Source organism: Syngnathus scovelli, chromosome 9, assembly GCF_024217435.2.
Source record: "Syngnathus scovelli strain Florida chromosome 9, RoL_Ssco_1.2, whole genome shotgun sequence".
In the NCBI taxonomy this organism is placed as follows: domain Eukaryota; kingdom Metazoa; phylum Chordata; class Actinopteri; order Syngnathiformes; family Syngnathidae; genus Syngnathus; species Syngnathus scovelli.
The window spans coordinates 5,640,034-5,655,372 of record NC_090855.1 but is presented as its reverse complement, the minus strand read 5'-3'; the positions used below and the strand labels follow the sequence as shown (position 1 = coordinate 5,655,372).

Sequence of the window (15,339 nt, the reverse complement as noted above, 5' to 3'; positions counted from 1 at the left end):
CTTTGTTAAAGGTGCCTCCCCATCAACCTTTATGGGTATTGACTGGCAAAGAGAACGAGAGAAACAATTTGAAGCTAGCAATATTGAGCATTGCTTTTATTTGATTTACTGAATTATGTGTAGTGCTTAATCCAAACACTCCCACATGTAGACCAGTAAAAGCAAGTATCTTATTGGAGCAGAAACAATAAATACATATTCCATAAACAAAGACAGTGCAGCTTCTGGCTAGCGGACATTGTGGCTACTGAATTGCTTTTGGCAGAAAATCAAACTTTTTAACTAATTTAAAACTGTGTTAGTTGAACTGACCTTTAAGGGTTTTTCAAAGCAACACCATTGTTAGTTTTTATTGGAAACCAATTGAAACTGATCAAACAATTAAGTGTAGCTATGTCTATATTGTTGAATTCCTAAAACAATCTACTTATTTGGCTCTTTCTCTAATATATTTCATTTCAATGTAATGAATAATGTTTTCAAGGGCATGGAAAGCACATGATCATCCTCTTCCTGTGTCCCAGTTATAATCTGTTGATGGACAAGAGGATGATGGATGGATGATGCTTTCATGCATACTGTGCTAAAAAAAACAACAAAGCCATTTTAGAAAGGGTCAGGTATGTTGTTGTGGCCCTCTTGCTGTCTGGGTGCTATACAAACACACACATACTACACGAAAAAAGTAAGGTAAATGCATGTGTGTTTGCACTCAACATTGCCTTTCCCTCTGCAGAAACACTGGCAGCTCCTATTTTTTTACTTCAACTCTGGGAACGTCATGATAAAAGAGATTTTAATTGTGTGTGTGCGTGTAATGTTCTGGATGCCACTGCCAAGTCCCTGCAACAACCTTGAATCCCCCCCTTTTGCACAAAGCCTTTTCATGTTCTTTACCATTTCATGATCCATGATGAATAAGTAATAAATGCAGGTGAGTGCAATGCATTGTGGGCATCGTGCACAAATGCACAGGCAAGACAAGCTGTCGTACATCAGACAGTCCTAATGGCAATTTTGAAGCAGAGACAAATGGCTTGAATGCGAATGAACACCAAAGATGGGCATGACTCGAGTTTTTGATGAGCTGTGCAAGAGTTTGACGATGTGCTGGGGGAAGGGGAGGGAGATGTCATCCTATTAACAAACAAAAGATCAAGAAGCCCCTTCCCACAAGCCTTGCATAGGCAATATTTGAACCGAGAAACAAGCTGGGAGAGTGAGAAGTGTGACCAAGAAGTCAGTGACCGATTGTGACGATTATGAATTATAGTTAGTGGTTCATAACTTCAATTAATCTCATCTTTGTATGGTGCACAATAGTTGTCCTGTGTCGTGTAGGCTATAAATGATTCCAAAACTAAATACAAGTGATGTGATAAACATGGAACACCTGCACAGGACACGAGTGGCTGAGGGAGCTGATTGAGAGACACAAGGGACCTTGTTGACGAGCGCAGGAAGAAACAAAAAGCTCAGCATGTTTAGTTATGCCATACTTACTGATTTTTATTTCTGTTGTTTATGGAATACAAGTGTTGTTCAGCAGTATTTACAATAATTATTTTTAATTAATATTATTGAGTGGTTGCATACAGGAATACAACAGGATATTAATTAAAAACACATTTATTATCCTACATAAAGTAAAACATTAGATAAAAACATTTACAATTAAAAAAATCTATGAGTATTTAAAACAAAAGATTAATTTAAAGAGCAAATTATAATTGAATTAAAAGAATTTCCAACAAACTAGCAAAACATGCCTACGTAAAACATGGACATATTAAAATAGGACTCAATAAGCTTTTGTTAAAATCATGATTTCTTTATATTCTTCTCCAGCACCCAGTCAATGACCTATAATAACGCAACATATGAGTTGAAGAGTATTTTCATGAGTTAATGTGTGGAAAAGGAACACTGATGCATGTTGATTTTACCTGTTTAGCATTGCCGCTAGCTGCCTTTTTCATCTCATCATAGAGACCTCGAGATGTCTTCAGATCCTGAGAACAAACAGTTTCACTCATTCTTTTTAATCAAGCTAAGTGAAAATTTGAAGTCAAAGCTCAAAAGCTCTCTCTTCTAAAACATACAAAGACTCTAATAAGTACAAAATTAGTTTGTTTTTCTAAGCTGTTTTTGTTTTAAATTCAATATTCAGAAAAAAAAAACTTGGTGTGGTTAATTTCATAATTAGTCTATGACGTAACAGTGGGGCGAAGGAACAGAAAATCTCGCTCACAGGAAGTTTTTCAAAATGAGGCAGATAACCAATAATCTACTTGGTTGTTTAATTTCACACTATTTATTTAGAAACAAAAAATCAACTTTTCATTTTGTGTGCGCCTTTGAAATGGGAGCACAAAATAAATAATGAATATATATTTGGAAGAAAAACAAGGGAGTGTTCCCATTGGGGTTTATTTGTTGCACACATTGGTACCAAAACAACGACATATGGTGGACACTACATTCGTGGCGGGAGGGAGCCAAAGCACTAAAAGAGAGTTCAGAGTGAACGAGTGGACAGTGCTGAGTGTGTGTGGGCACCAACCTTGAGAAAGAATTTGGAGATATCAAACAGTCTCTTGCTGCAAGCCTCAAAGCATTTATGCTCGGCACTGATGCCGTGCTGTTTGAGCGTTTTAACAACTACCTCCTGCAGCATCTGAGGGCAACAGAGGACACGCACATTTTCATGGACACAATACTAAAACCTTAAATCTACTCGTTAATTCCCTTATCGGCTAACGTCAACTTGGTTCAAAGAAACTCATTTTAGCAAGGCTTCCTTCTTAAAGAATGGATGTCAAAACGTCACGACTTTGGAGAAGGATGGCGTTCCACAGAAGTGTCTTTAAAACGACTACGGGGGCTCTCAGGTAAAAGGTGCACTGTTTCACTGAAAGAGTTGACAGCATACATTCAAAAATAAATGGAGCCACCTTCACTCTTTAGACAGCAGATGATCTGAATAAACATAATAAATCACACTGGGGGATCATCGGTGCTTTTCCGTTCCACAAAGCAGACGGTTTTTAATCTCTGTGTTGAATTAACTGCTGTCGTTATTCCTGAATTGCGACAACTGTTTTTGTACACGTGCAGAGGACCTGCACATTAGTATTGCTGACTGCACACATCTCCTGTTAGCATAATGTCCACGGATCGGAACACATCAAGGTCGGGATTCAGCCGGCGACGTGTGCGCAGGTAATAGTGAGTGTGTGGTCATGCATCGTTTCCGTGTGAGTGTGTCTGTCTACACACAAAGTATGCGCAGGCTGTAAATAATCAGCAAGCACAGCATGTGATAACATCCTAAACATGCATCATTTATCTTTGCTAAATCTATTATAGTTATACGATCCTCATTTGTTGGATGGACATTAGGTGAATTTGTTGTCGGCCTCCGGTGTAGGAGTTTGCGTGTGTGTGTTAGTAAGTGGTACACTTGATTTAAGGCTTTTATTCATCAGTTTTCAGGGGGTCTGCATAATGTTTTCATTTTAAAATGGCTCTTACAATGAATTTCCGACACACAATGTGTTATAGTATTTATAAATCTGTTTTTCTTTTTTGTACAGATTTTAAAAGCAACATTTTTAAAAGAAAATGACTCAAAAAGTGTTAGGTAACAATAATAACGTAGAAAATAATCAAATTAAATTGCATTCATTTCTTATCAAAATACACACACACACACACACTTACCCTATTGTGTTTCTGGGAACGCGATTCCTTGGCATTTTTATCGTCTTTCAGTTTGTGATCAGTCTTCTGCTCCAGGGCTTTAAGTTTGTCGGCTGAAGACTGCTTCAATAAACCTAAGAATAAACCAAGGCAAACCATAAAGTAATACATTAAGGTAGTTACAATAACATGCTGTGTAAAGTGCCTTGACTTCACAATGCCCCAACTACAAGTAATTCAAGTTACGAGTCGACACTTGATCGTTCAGAGTTGCAGGACAAAATTTAAGGTACAAGCCAGCTTTTAATAAGCTGCCACTCAGGTAAATGAGGAAAAAAAGATGGACTATCAATGAGGTTCATTAAACGGGACAAGCGTCAAACACACATGAAAATGAGAACAGTCACAAAGACTCGAAATGACACCAACCCCTGACATCACCCACAAAGCTAAAAGGCATACCATCCCAATACACCACATTCAACCTGCCAATACCATAACACCACTTCAGTACTTATCATGTAAATACCAGTAAAGATTTTTTACTTGAAATTGTCTTTTATTATGCTTTTTTATGAGCTACATTTTTGGCCGGTTAGGTTGATTTGACTATACCAGATGATGTTCTTGAAGCAGAAGAGGATGAGGGAGTGGAAGAAGAGACCGAGTGCGATCTGCTGGGCTGCTGCCGTTGCGACTTGATGGTAAGCTGAGTCCCATTACTGCCATTGCTCTGTGAACAGACCAAGTCGCTGCTCTCTGACTTGGCCTGCCTGTATCATTTATTGAAACAGTTATCACAGTCAAACACTAAAATGATTCCACCAACTCATGCATGAATCCATGCCTCCACCTACCTCTTGCGGGGATAACCCCCAACATCAGTATCCCAGGACCTGCCTTTGAGTCGGGCTACATCAGCGTTCTGCAGAGTCTCCCCATCGGGTACACTTCCCGGTTCTGACATCACCGCGGGAGAGGGGGCGGGGCTGGTGGCAAACGGTAGGACACACGGCTCCCTGGAGCAGGTGGTTTGCGTCTCGTAGCGAATGAGACGGGACTGAAGCCGCACAAAAGCCTTATCTCGCTCCATAGAGCGCTGGTTATCTAGGCAGAAGCTATATAAAACCAAAGATAGGAAACCAGCAGATTGTTAAATTATATTTAAAAAAAAAAGAAGTGCAATGAAAAGAATCCAATCACCACAAAGGAATTTGAGGTGGTAGATACATACTCTATGCCGTGATAATGGGAGGTCGTGGCCTCTTGAAAGGACATCTCACTGACACTCCTAGGACACAAGTCTGGCGACAACTGGAACGCATTATGACTGAAGAAAAGCAGCACAGAGAATAAAGTAGAATGAGATGGTCTGTCATACTCAATGAATTGTGTTTCCCTCCAAATGGTATTCCAACAAAGGTCACGGAGGTTTTACTCAGGTAGACTAATGATCAAAATAAAATCCTGACCTTGAACTGCAGTACACAAGATTTTTTTTATTTGCCAATAAACAATTTTTTTTTTAGATCCTGTTTTCCTTCTGTCTCCAACTGCCAGTCTACATTCTCAGAAAATGCTGTAAGCAGCGCTCATTCAAATGACTTGTCTTACCCTCTAATAAGAGCCAAAGGTTGCAGCTCACTGGTGGGCTTGCCATCGAGAGTGAAGTGTTTTAAAAGTTCTTTGGCATCCAGTAAGGTAGAAGAACCCTTTGGACAGTCTTTAGGACCAAGCAGGCTATCACTGGAGCCGGAACATAACAAACTAAGTCTAAAGCACAACACATAATATTAGTAATTGCAGTGCACTGTTCATATGTTGAAGTCACAATCCTGCAAATAGATCACCGAGGTACCACACGGTAATTTTTACCTTCGTCTCTGTCGTCTTTTTTGCATGTTCTCAATATTGTGGAGGACGCTCTGCTCTGGCCATACAGATTGAGCATGTGACGTTGTTTCTACTGCAATAAAGGAAATAGAACCGACTTGATGTAGCAAGTTCACAGCTCAAATGACATTGCCCCTTAACGTTGTAATAGATTTGAAGTTGCTGTTATGTTGTCGAGCCATACATTAATCTTCAGATGAGGTCAAGAACAGAACGAAGGTTCGAAAAAGAACCGTACATCTCAGGTAATTTACTACTACCCTTTTTGTAACAAGAACAAAAGACCTCTGGTGCAATCATACACAAACCTACAGGACTTCCTCTATGAGCACACTATACGGAAAAATTCACTATATGATGGATTGCAGCGGTTATTCAAACTTTTAGCTCGAGCCAGGTCAAGATGCGTAAGCTGTGGTACATGGAAATTCAATCACAAACAAATGTGTGCACTGCATTGATGTAAGACAACTGCATTTTCTTTGGCTGTGTGATCTGAAATAAAATACTTATTACATGGACAGTATTTGTCCTAATTGGATACTCTAGTAATTAAGATATGTGAAGTGCTTGAGATGCAAGTATAAATATGCTTACCTGGGTGCTTAGTGTCCAAGGTGTCAGTCAGAGAAGAGGCCCGGGGAAGCATGGAGTCAGTCATCTTCAAGTATTGCTCCCTAGCTATACTCAGAATGGCCTTCAAGTCATTGGGTGATATTAAAGTGGATTTTTTCTGTCCTGGACACACAAACAGATCCTTTGACACTTTGGTGCACAAGTTCTCATTTGTAGTCATGTACCAAGGACGAAAAATATAAATTGGAAGCATTATTATGAAATGTATGAGCACAGAGTAATAAGTGTTGGAAAATAAAACATCAGAAATACTTTATCGCCCAGGCTCATTCAATGCAATGCTATAGTACTGTACTTAACAGAAGCTGATGTTCTATTCCTCTTTTTCTTCTTAAATTACACAACTAGACAGGCATCCTCCTCAATTTGATGTGAAATCATTGAATATATTGCAATTTTGAATTAGCGCTGTGGTATATAACCTCCTCACAGTCTTGTCAAAGCGCAGCCAGACTTTGTCTCCTCAAGGTTGAAGAACTTCATTTTCTTTTATCTTACTATACTCTACTGTAGCTTCGCTGTCTTTGTCTGTCGGTAAATTAATTATATTGCGAATCATTCTATGCGCTAGCAAGTGCCTGAAGTAAAAACATGGAAAATTACTGAAGCCACTGATAGGATATTTTGGACCCGTTTTACTAAGAAGCAAACAAATAATAATGGTTTTGTTTTTTGAGACTGAGCCTCAGTCAGTATAATTTATACTGACATTACAGTATTATAACATTTTAGTTTATCTTGTTCAGCTACCTTAGTGGGGCAAAGTAGTAGAAAATTACTACATCAATATTAAGCAAATTAATACAGTACACATTATATTTGTTAATCATATTTCCAGGTTTTATCTTCTGCATCTATTGGGTTGTTGACTTTCAGTGGGATTAGTATAACACATAAAAAAAAAAACACACACACACACACAATGAGGGATCATTGATTGCTGTAATTTATAGCGAATATGGAAATTTAGCCCTCAAGTAAGTATAGCTATATTTTTGCATTGAAAATAAAACGTACAGTAATATCTTTAGAGCATGTATTCTGTGAGTTTGTTTTTCATTTTGTTTCTTTTATTATTGGTGTGATGATATAATAATGTGATATGATAATAATTAGTCGGGATGATTATGAAATGTTCACGTAGTTTATTCTTCTTAGCTATAAAGCACTTAAGCGGGATTTGGAGTCAAACAAATGACCTCAATGTTAATTCAAGCACACGAGGGCACCACCATTCTTTTATATATTAAATTGGTGATTCTAAGGTGAAGTGAAAGAATTTAATAAAATTATGATATGACATGTATAATGAAAATATTTTTTGTGAACTATAAAACGAATGACATGAGCTTTGAGGCTCCGGACGTACATCTTCTACATTCCATCACCCTATAAATCTCTTCATATTCATTTCTTTCCATGTCATCAGCTTTTTTAGAACAAGTACTTACTGGAGTATTCTTTAATCACTAGTGCTTGGACCTCAGCCACCTTCCGCTCTCTCCTCAGAAGACCGTCTCCTTGGAGACAAGGCAGAGAGAGGATGTCGCTTCGAATGCCTCCTGGATGGAGAAAAAGTGGTGAATGGAAAAAGGCCAGAGAAATGTGCATGACCAGCCCAGCTGAGAATGTTCTTTGTAGAGCTTCATTCACGGGACATATGACACCTCCTTAAACTGCATTACATCTTAAAGCAATATAAAGTATAGTAAAAGCCCCAAATTCAGCTGAATAAAATAAACAAAAATGGCAGTAACCTCCAAAAAATGTGAAACATGTTTTTCCCCAAGAACTAAAGCCATCATGTTGTCATGGAGATGACTTATAGTGAAAACTCTGCTGACTCACAGCACAAGAGTTGGGTTATATTTTATGGTACTTTACAAATGTCTTCTGAAGGTTGCATAAAATGTTAACAATCATAGAAACTTTCTTGAATATCATTTGCAGCCTAAGAGCAGACAAGGACATCCATTAAAACAATTGGTCATACTTTTGGAGAAAGTACCGATGCACAAATGATTGTCAACTCGAGATGAATGATTTTGAAAAAAAATCCAATTGTGATTTTTTTTTTCCCATTGCAATTTATTATGCAATTATTTTTCCCATATTTTTTTTCAAACAAACACAATCTATGTATTAATCTGTATAACAATATAAAATGAATTGTTATCTATTTTCTTCAAACTTTTTCACTTAAAGGAGAGATCAATATCATCTGACAATTTAAAGTGTTATTTCATCCGATTTATTTTTATTTGTAGCTGCAAACATCTTGTTAAAAACCTCACTTAGCATGGCAATTATTTCTCCTCTTTCATTTACTTATTTATTTATTTTGTGCTTTGATTTTGATGCTTTATTCATTTTTACTTCCAATTATTACATTTTGCTCATCTCTTAATGAATCAACTTATTTTTGGCACGCACAACCTTGTCATCTTATCCTTTTCAAGAAGTGAAGGCTAACAAAACTGCTGGCATTCATTTTACCCCAAGTCGCAAACATTGACGTGAACAACTCTGCCCTTTTAAATACTCTTCATGCCTCTAAAATGTTTTCCTCACTGTTAAATGAAAGGAAAAATAAATGAAAGTACAAACACACTGAGTAAATGAGACTACAGAAACACACACAGCATTATAATAAATCGCACCTGATGATGACAGCAGCTTCTGTTCAGACAGCCCCGAGAATGTTGCCATGGCGGGCACGCCATTAATTTGACTGTCAGAGTGCAAGACCCTGACTGTGCAGACTCCATCCTCGATATTGCCTGAGCCCTGGACCAACAGGAAGTAGTGAGCACTCTCTCCCTTAACCTCGATGTCAGGTGCTGCAAGATGAAATATTAGCGTGAGTCAAAACAAAGATATTCTTCTGCTTAAAGCTATATTGATAAAACTTGCTAATGCGCTACAATACAAAACCTACTATATTAGGATAAAATTTCAACCCTATTTTTCCCCCTATCATTTTTTCTGCAGTTTCATTTTCATAAAAATACAATCAAGTTGTATCAGTCATATCTTTAATATAGCTTTCGGATTTTTCCAACAGTGTTTTTGACTTGCGAGTCTGCCTCATCCACAGAAGGCTTTATCATCTGTGACAATGTAGCTCCAGTTACCAATTTATTTCCTATACGCAAGATATGACTTGTCATTTAATGAGGTAATGAAAGAACTGACTGGGCAAGGACTTGGGTCTTCTGGCTAGAGTTTCTCTCCAGCGCTGGGAGCTGATTTGGCTTGCTGATGGCTGTGCGATGGAAGTGACGACGCAGGAAAGGCTGAATAAAGCCCCGACCTGAGCACATAGAATATATTTGATTCTCTCACAATGGCAGTGGCAGACATTGAAAACAAAATGTTTAAAGGAAGAAAACTGAAGTGTTCAAACTAGTTAATACCCTTCCACGCAATGACTTGAGCTGGTCCAAAAGAAGTTTAGAGTTGACTGACTTCCCAGAAAGTGCTCTGTGTTCTTTTTGTTAAGGTGTACAAAATAGAGCAAGACAAGTAAAAGGGTGCTGCAGAACAAGTTGAAATGAATTAAAAGCGGGGTTCAAAACGAGTGAGGCCATATTTTATGACTCGTGCTATAAAAGTATCTTGGAAACATTACTGAATGTTATTTAGAAACTTGTGATTATATTTTGTCAATTACAAGGAAATTTCAATCTTGTGATGAGGAATGAGGAATGTTATGATGATGTTGAGGGGGTGGTGGCAGCATGGTGGTGTTTTGCAAGTTCAATCATTGCTCTAGGGGCTGGGGTAAACGCTTTTTTTTTTTTTAGCCTGGAGGTACCAGTTTGCAGGCTCTTTAATGTTTTCCTACTTTTAAAAGCGTCCTCCATTTGCATTCCTATCGGTACGGTTTGCATCTAAAACTGAGTGTAAGTTATTACAGGTCCTCGAAGCTCTGATCGCCTGTGGGGTCCTCGAGGTCTGACTGTTGGCATGGAAGCACAGACTTCAGAAGTGAGGATACAGCTCAAAGTGTGTGTTGGACATCAGGAAGAATGGCAGGTCTGACAAAGTAATCAGATGAAGCAGGTCTAAAACTGGTGCGTAGTAATGAAAGACCTGCAAACAGGAAGAAAAGGAATGACAGCTCTCAAACACTCTTTCAATTGAGGAATGTTCAATAATTATTTGCCCAGATCGCTTTTGAGATTCTTCCAATGTGGCCGATTGTAATAACAGACAAATTGTTATATATTGTAAAGTTTTATTTCTTGGGAGGCTTTGAGTGGGCAGCTAATTTTCACAGTTTGAGATTTTGTATTTCCTGCAGCACAATGGTTTTCATTTAAATCAGATCAAATTGAATGATACACAAGTCAGTTTGAAACAAGCACCTCCATGGCAATTATCTGAGGCGAATGAAAGCCCACAGAACCAACTGGTGTTTATTTTCAGTCATGTAACATAGTGAGTGTTCTTTCTAAAAAGTCACTCACACTGCCGACAAAGGTCAAGTCTGCAATCTGGCTTCGCGTTGGTGTGCCAATGCAATTATTCAAACAATCCACTGAACATCTTTAGTGCAAAGTGTTTGTGCTGGTTGCGTTCTCATTTTGCAAAAAACTTTTGCTTGTTTTTATTTCCTCACTAAGCTGTAGCAAACATTTCTCCTGTTTTTACCATAATAATCAACTTATTTATAACTATTACAAATTAGGGTGAAACATCCTTGTTTTACATTCACCATTGTACCCTTTGAAATTGCTTGGCTCATTAAGCTAATGTATTGGTTGATGGTGAGTGTGATGATGTGATCGCTCATCACTGCTATTTAAATTAAAACTGTTCTTATGTAGACAGCGACTTAAGCGTTAGAGAGATTATATGTATTTGTTATGTTTCATTAGATCAACTTGTCTGTTTTTTTATTTTTTATTTTCAGAGTGTTGCCACTGTTGTCAAGCAAACTCAAGATCGTGATGGAGCGTAGTTTGTACAAGAGTGCTGGGACACTTTTGCTATCCTTCAGTGTTTCTTTTTTTTTTTTTTTATTGTGTGCCAAGACGATCCCCACCATATGCCTCTCTTTCTCGCTAATACAGGCACAACCGCACGCGGAGCGGAGTCTTTTCTGTGTATTATGGACACATACTAACCATAACCTTCCTGTGCACACCCCTTGGCTTTTATTGTTATGGTTATTAATCTACATCAGAAAGCTCATTATAATGCAGAGCTTTACCAACTGTTATTAAGGACCTTGTCTCACACTGAGTGTTCTCTCTAAATAAATTCACAGCTTTCACACTGTGCACTACGCACCTTTTAAACAAACACCGGGGGTCTGCGCCACAAATTCACGCAGTACTATCATTACTTGCTTGAACAGTGACATGTCCTGGCTTTATTACAGGGCACATAGCAGCAGTGATGTCATCCATCTTAAAAATCATGGAGTGGGTCACAGGTTATACAACAATAGCAACTCAAGAACTAAGCTAATAGGAAATTATTTTAGCCAGACTTTCCAATATGCTTTGTATTAAAACTAACTAATTTTATATTGTAAATAATGGCTCAAAGCAACATGCGAAATAAATACACTCAAAATTTGAAGATTCCTGACAGACGTGAATGAACAAAGAATTTTCAAGTTTTTTCTCAAAATCATAATTTGTTATTTTGCTTTTCACTACATGTTATTTACATGCTTACAATTAGTGTTTAATTAGTAAACATTATGTTAAATTTCAGGGTCTATGGCAAATATTACAAATGTACACACACAGACATTAAGATGCTAAGTGAGTCTAATCCTGAAACTTTTCCATGACATCATGCACAAGGATGAGAGGTTTTCCTGATACCCCCAAAAAACATTTTTTGTTTAAGTCATATTTTATTTATCTTTAATATTGTAGTGATCAATTTCTCTTTTTTACTTAAAATGTTCCTCTGCATATAATGTCCACAGCAAGAATAAACAAAGCTTGAGTAGGTAGTTAAGTCATAAGAAGAAATCACCTCAGAGTGTAGTTTGTGGTCTGCAGTAAAGCATGGCTCTTCCATGAGATTGGATCTATATACTGGAGCGTGCAAAGAAAAGCCACTGAAACGAAGCTCTGACACATTCTGAAAAAAAAAAAAAAACAATAAAAAGAGAAAATATCAGGTGAGGCAGCAGGTGATGAACTCATATGTGGGCTCTCACGCTGAACTAGGGATGGTGTAATGGAAGTAATATTGCATTGCACTTCTTTGAAGCAACCAGTAGTGTCACATAGATTCAGGCCCAACTAATATGTTAATGGCTGTCATGGGAATAAAAAAGAAAGGAAAAAAAACGTTGCTGTACGTTAATTTGCTGTGTCATCATTGACATTGGGTGGAACGCTGGTACCTCAAAATTCAACACTTCCCAGTACACCCTAAAAATGTGACGTTTGTTCACCTATTTACATCATCAAAGAGAGCGAGCCAACACTGAAAATTGGTCAATAATTTGTAAAAATAAATCCCACATACTGGACTGACCCTTAGTCTAAATTGGTGAAAAAATATTAAATTTGTAACATAGGAGGTTTCAGCCAGAGCCTGCTGACATTGTGGACAATAACAGGGTGGACATGATATAGTTTGTTGACAATATAATATGGCAGAAATATCTTTGAATGCAAATCCAACAACTGACTGTTGTTCTGGTGCTGGAAAAGCACAACACACATTCGCACACGGTGCAGTCCAAGGCCCGTTTGCAGGTTTTCATTCCTCTGGGAATTGCTTCCTCCCGCTGAGCAGCTTTCACCAACTGCCAGCCTAAGCCTGCTACATCTCCTAGCAGTGCCTTATTGCAAAAGGTCAACGTGTTTGCTGTATTCATTTGTGATTTAAGATGTAATTTCAGTGTGTATATATTTTTTTTTCTCAATTATTGAGGGGATCTACACTATCAGTTTGAGAAGACATCACACACTGCTATTCTTCAATCTGGATAGTATAATGAAATGGAGGAGTTGAAGTGTCGATTCACACATCACTGAGACACTCAGTTTGAATTCATTACACCGCATATTGTATTTTTCAAGATTGCTTTTCATCCTAAACAACCCCCCATAAAAATGAGACGCTTCCTGCTGCATTACACCAGCGGCTGTATTTTTTTTTCAAGATCTGCCATTATGCAATTTTTTGCCAGTGAGTTTAAAAAGAATGCAACTTCCCTTCACAGTTATTATTCCACAAAAAAAAACAACAACACATGCATGCAAACACATTTGATAATAGTAGGATGATTTACCACAATGTCACACTTTTTTGCTTTGCAGCATTGTGATTACTAGAGAGCAATAATATTAGTCATGTCTACAAAAAAAATATTTTCAGCATGTTAATCATACCCCGGGGCCAAATAATTGCGAGGGTAAGAAAAATACATTTGTGCAAAAACTGCAAAGTGCAAATGTAAATAAATATAACCATAACACACATGCCTCCAGCATTACCTTCTTCTCTCTGATCACCATGCCCCCTCTCCAAAGTTCATTTGCATTGATACAGCTGGTTAACTCAGTGGACTCCAATAGACCAGCATTCAGAAAAGATGCAGTTTTTTGCCACCTGAGACAAAGATCACGTGATCAACATGTAATTCATGCCATAAGATCAAATATTAAGTTCAAGAGAAGATAAAAATCAACCAAAATATACGAGTAAAAATCCTGTCTGTCACCTGCTCATATTATGCCACTAATGCCCCCTAGCGGCACAGAGACAGTAACACATATTCTCACCCTGCAGCATGATGACTGACGACAGTGATCTTAGCAGAGTGCCAGCAGTTCATGTGTCGAAGGGCCCCCAGTAGTGGAAGCAGGATTTTTAATGCAGGACACTCCTCAGCACACCCAAACACCAGTATATCTAACAATGCTTTACCTGAGGGGATGGGTCATGCAGAGAAAAATAAATAAACAAATGTACAGAACAGTTTTGACAGTATTAAAGGATCTAGAAAACACAAAAGCATAGAATGAAATAAATGATTTAATATGGATTGGTTAACTATACCTGGAGGTGGAAGTTTGTCTGCCAATGCATGCAATCCTTCTGCAGCCTCCTCGAGCAACCTATTAAATAAAAAATAAAACATTTTCTTCCTAATCCTGGCACATGTTGGCTGTGTGAAGTGAAATCTCACTCTGTTAGCGTTGCTTCGTCGCACTTTTGAACAGATCCCTCCTGAAGACACAGGGAACCAATGCACAGATCCAAAGTTGTTTGCTTCTCCTCTTCACTGTTCGCTCTCTGTTGGACTGCCTCCACCTCTTCCCAGTCTGAGCTGCAAAACTGCAATGCATTTAAGCACAGGTTTATTTTCACCTTTCATTCAATGAAGAATTCATCCAATTCAATTCAAAATTCAAAAATTTTACCAGCATTTCTCCATGGCAAGCCTGAACAGCAAAGTACCACCGCTGAACTGAAGGGCTTCCACTGAGAGAACACGCTAAAATGGGGAGGAAGTCTGTTGTTAACAACATATTATAATAAAATAAAACATGATGGTTTGATGGCTGAACGCACCTGGGAGCACAGAGATTCCTCTGGCTGATTCTTGAGAGGAAAATGCCACAATTTGGTCATAAATCTGCTTCACTTGGGCCAGACCTGTGCAAGACAACATTAGGTATTAACTTATTCCATTGCTGTTCTGTTGCACAATAGGCAGCCACAACATTAAGTACATTTGCGCAATCTAATACAATAAAGTTCTACACGCATTTCCACTTGTTTATGCAAAATGTTTAAGTGGATGAGCAGAAATAAACAAACACCGGTTGTACCTTCTTGAAAAAGTGAATCTAAGCCGGAAGGTTAGTAAACGCTGATAGATCGGTAATTCACACAAGGAAAGAAAAACTTACATTTGCACTCCTCGTCGTTATTCGCCTGACAGATGGATGTAACTAACACATATCTGTCCATTTCGTGTTAACTTGCGATCAATAACATAAAACACGATTTTTTTTTACGATTGTTTGCAGCAACGCCCGTCAAATTTCCCACCAGGTACTCTTCTTTTGTTTTGAGATTGTTAGCAAGACTTTACGCGATCGCCACCTACTGGAGATA

General features: G+C 38.1%; 1 protein-coding gene across 1 annotated transcript; it reads right to left on the bottom strand.

Moving 5' to 3' along the window:
• Positions 1–1,483: 1,483 nt before the first annotated feature.
• Positions 1,484–15,308, bottom strand: mtbp (MDM2 binding protein). The gene is made up of 23 exons (XM_049729536.1): positions 15,132–15,308; positions 14,791–14,874; positions 14,640–14,713; positions 14,405–14,553; positions 14,275–14,333; positions 13,998–14,142; positions 13,710–13,824; positions 12,232–12,339; positions 10,232–10,326; positions 9,648–9,714; positions 9,427–9,544; positions 8,892–9,071; positions 7,683–7,793; positions 6,193–6,333; positions 5,578–5,668; positions 5,317–5,475; positions 4,937–5,032; positions 4,560–4,820; positions 4,318–4,475; positions 3,724–3,836; positions 2,564–2,677; positions 1,947–2,012; positions 1,484–1,863 (listed from the first exon to the last, which is right to left on the bottom strand). Exons 1-23 carry the CDS (start codon positions 15,190–15,192, stop codon positions 1,822–1,824), a joined length of 2,607 nt encoding a protein of 868 aa, XP_049585493.1. The 5' UTR covers positions 15,193–15,308; the 3' UTR covers positions 1,484–1,821.
• Positions 15,309–15,339: the final 31 nt, after the last annotated feature.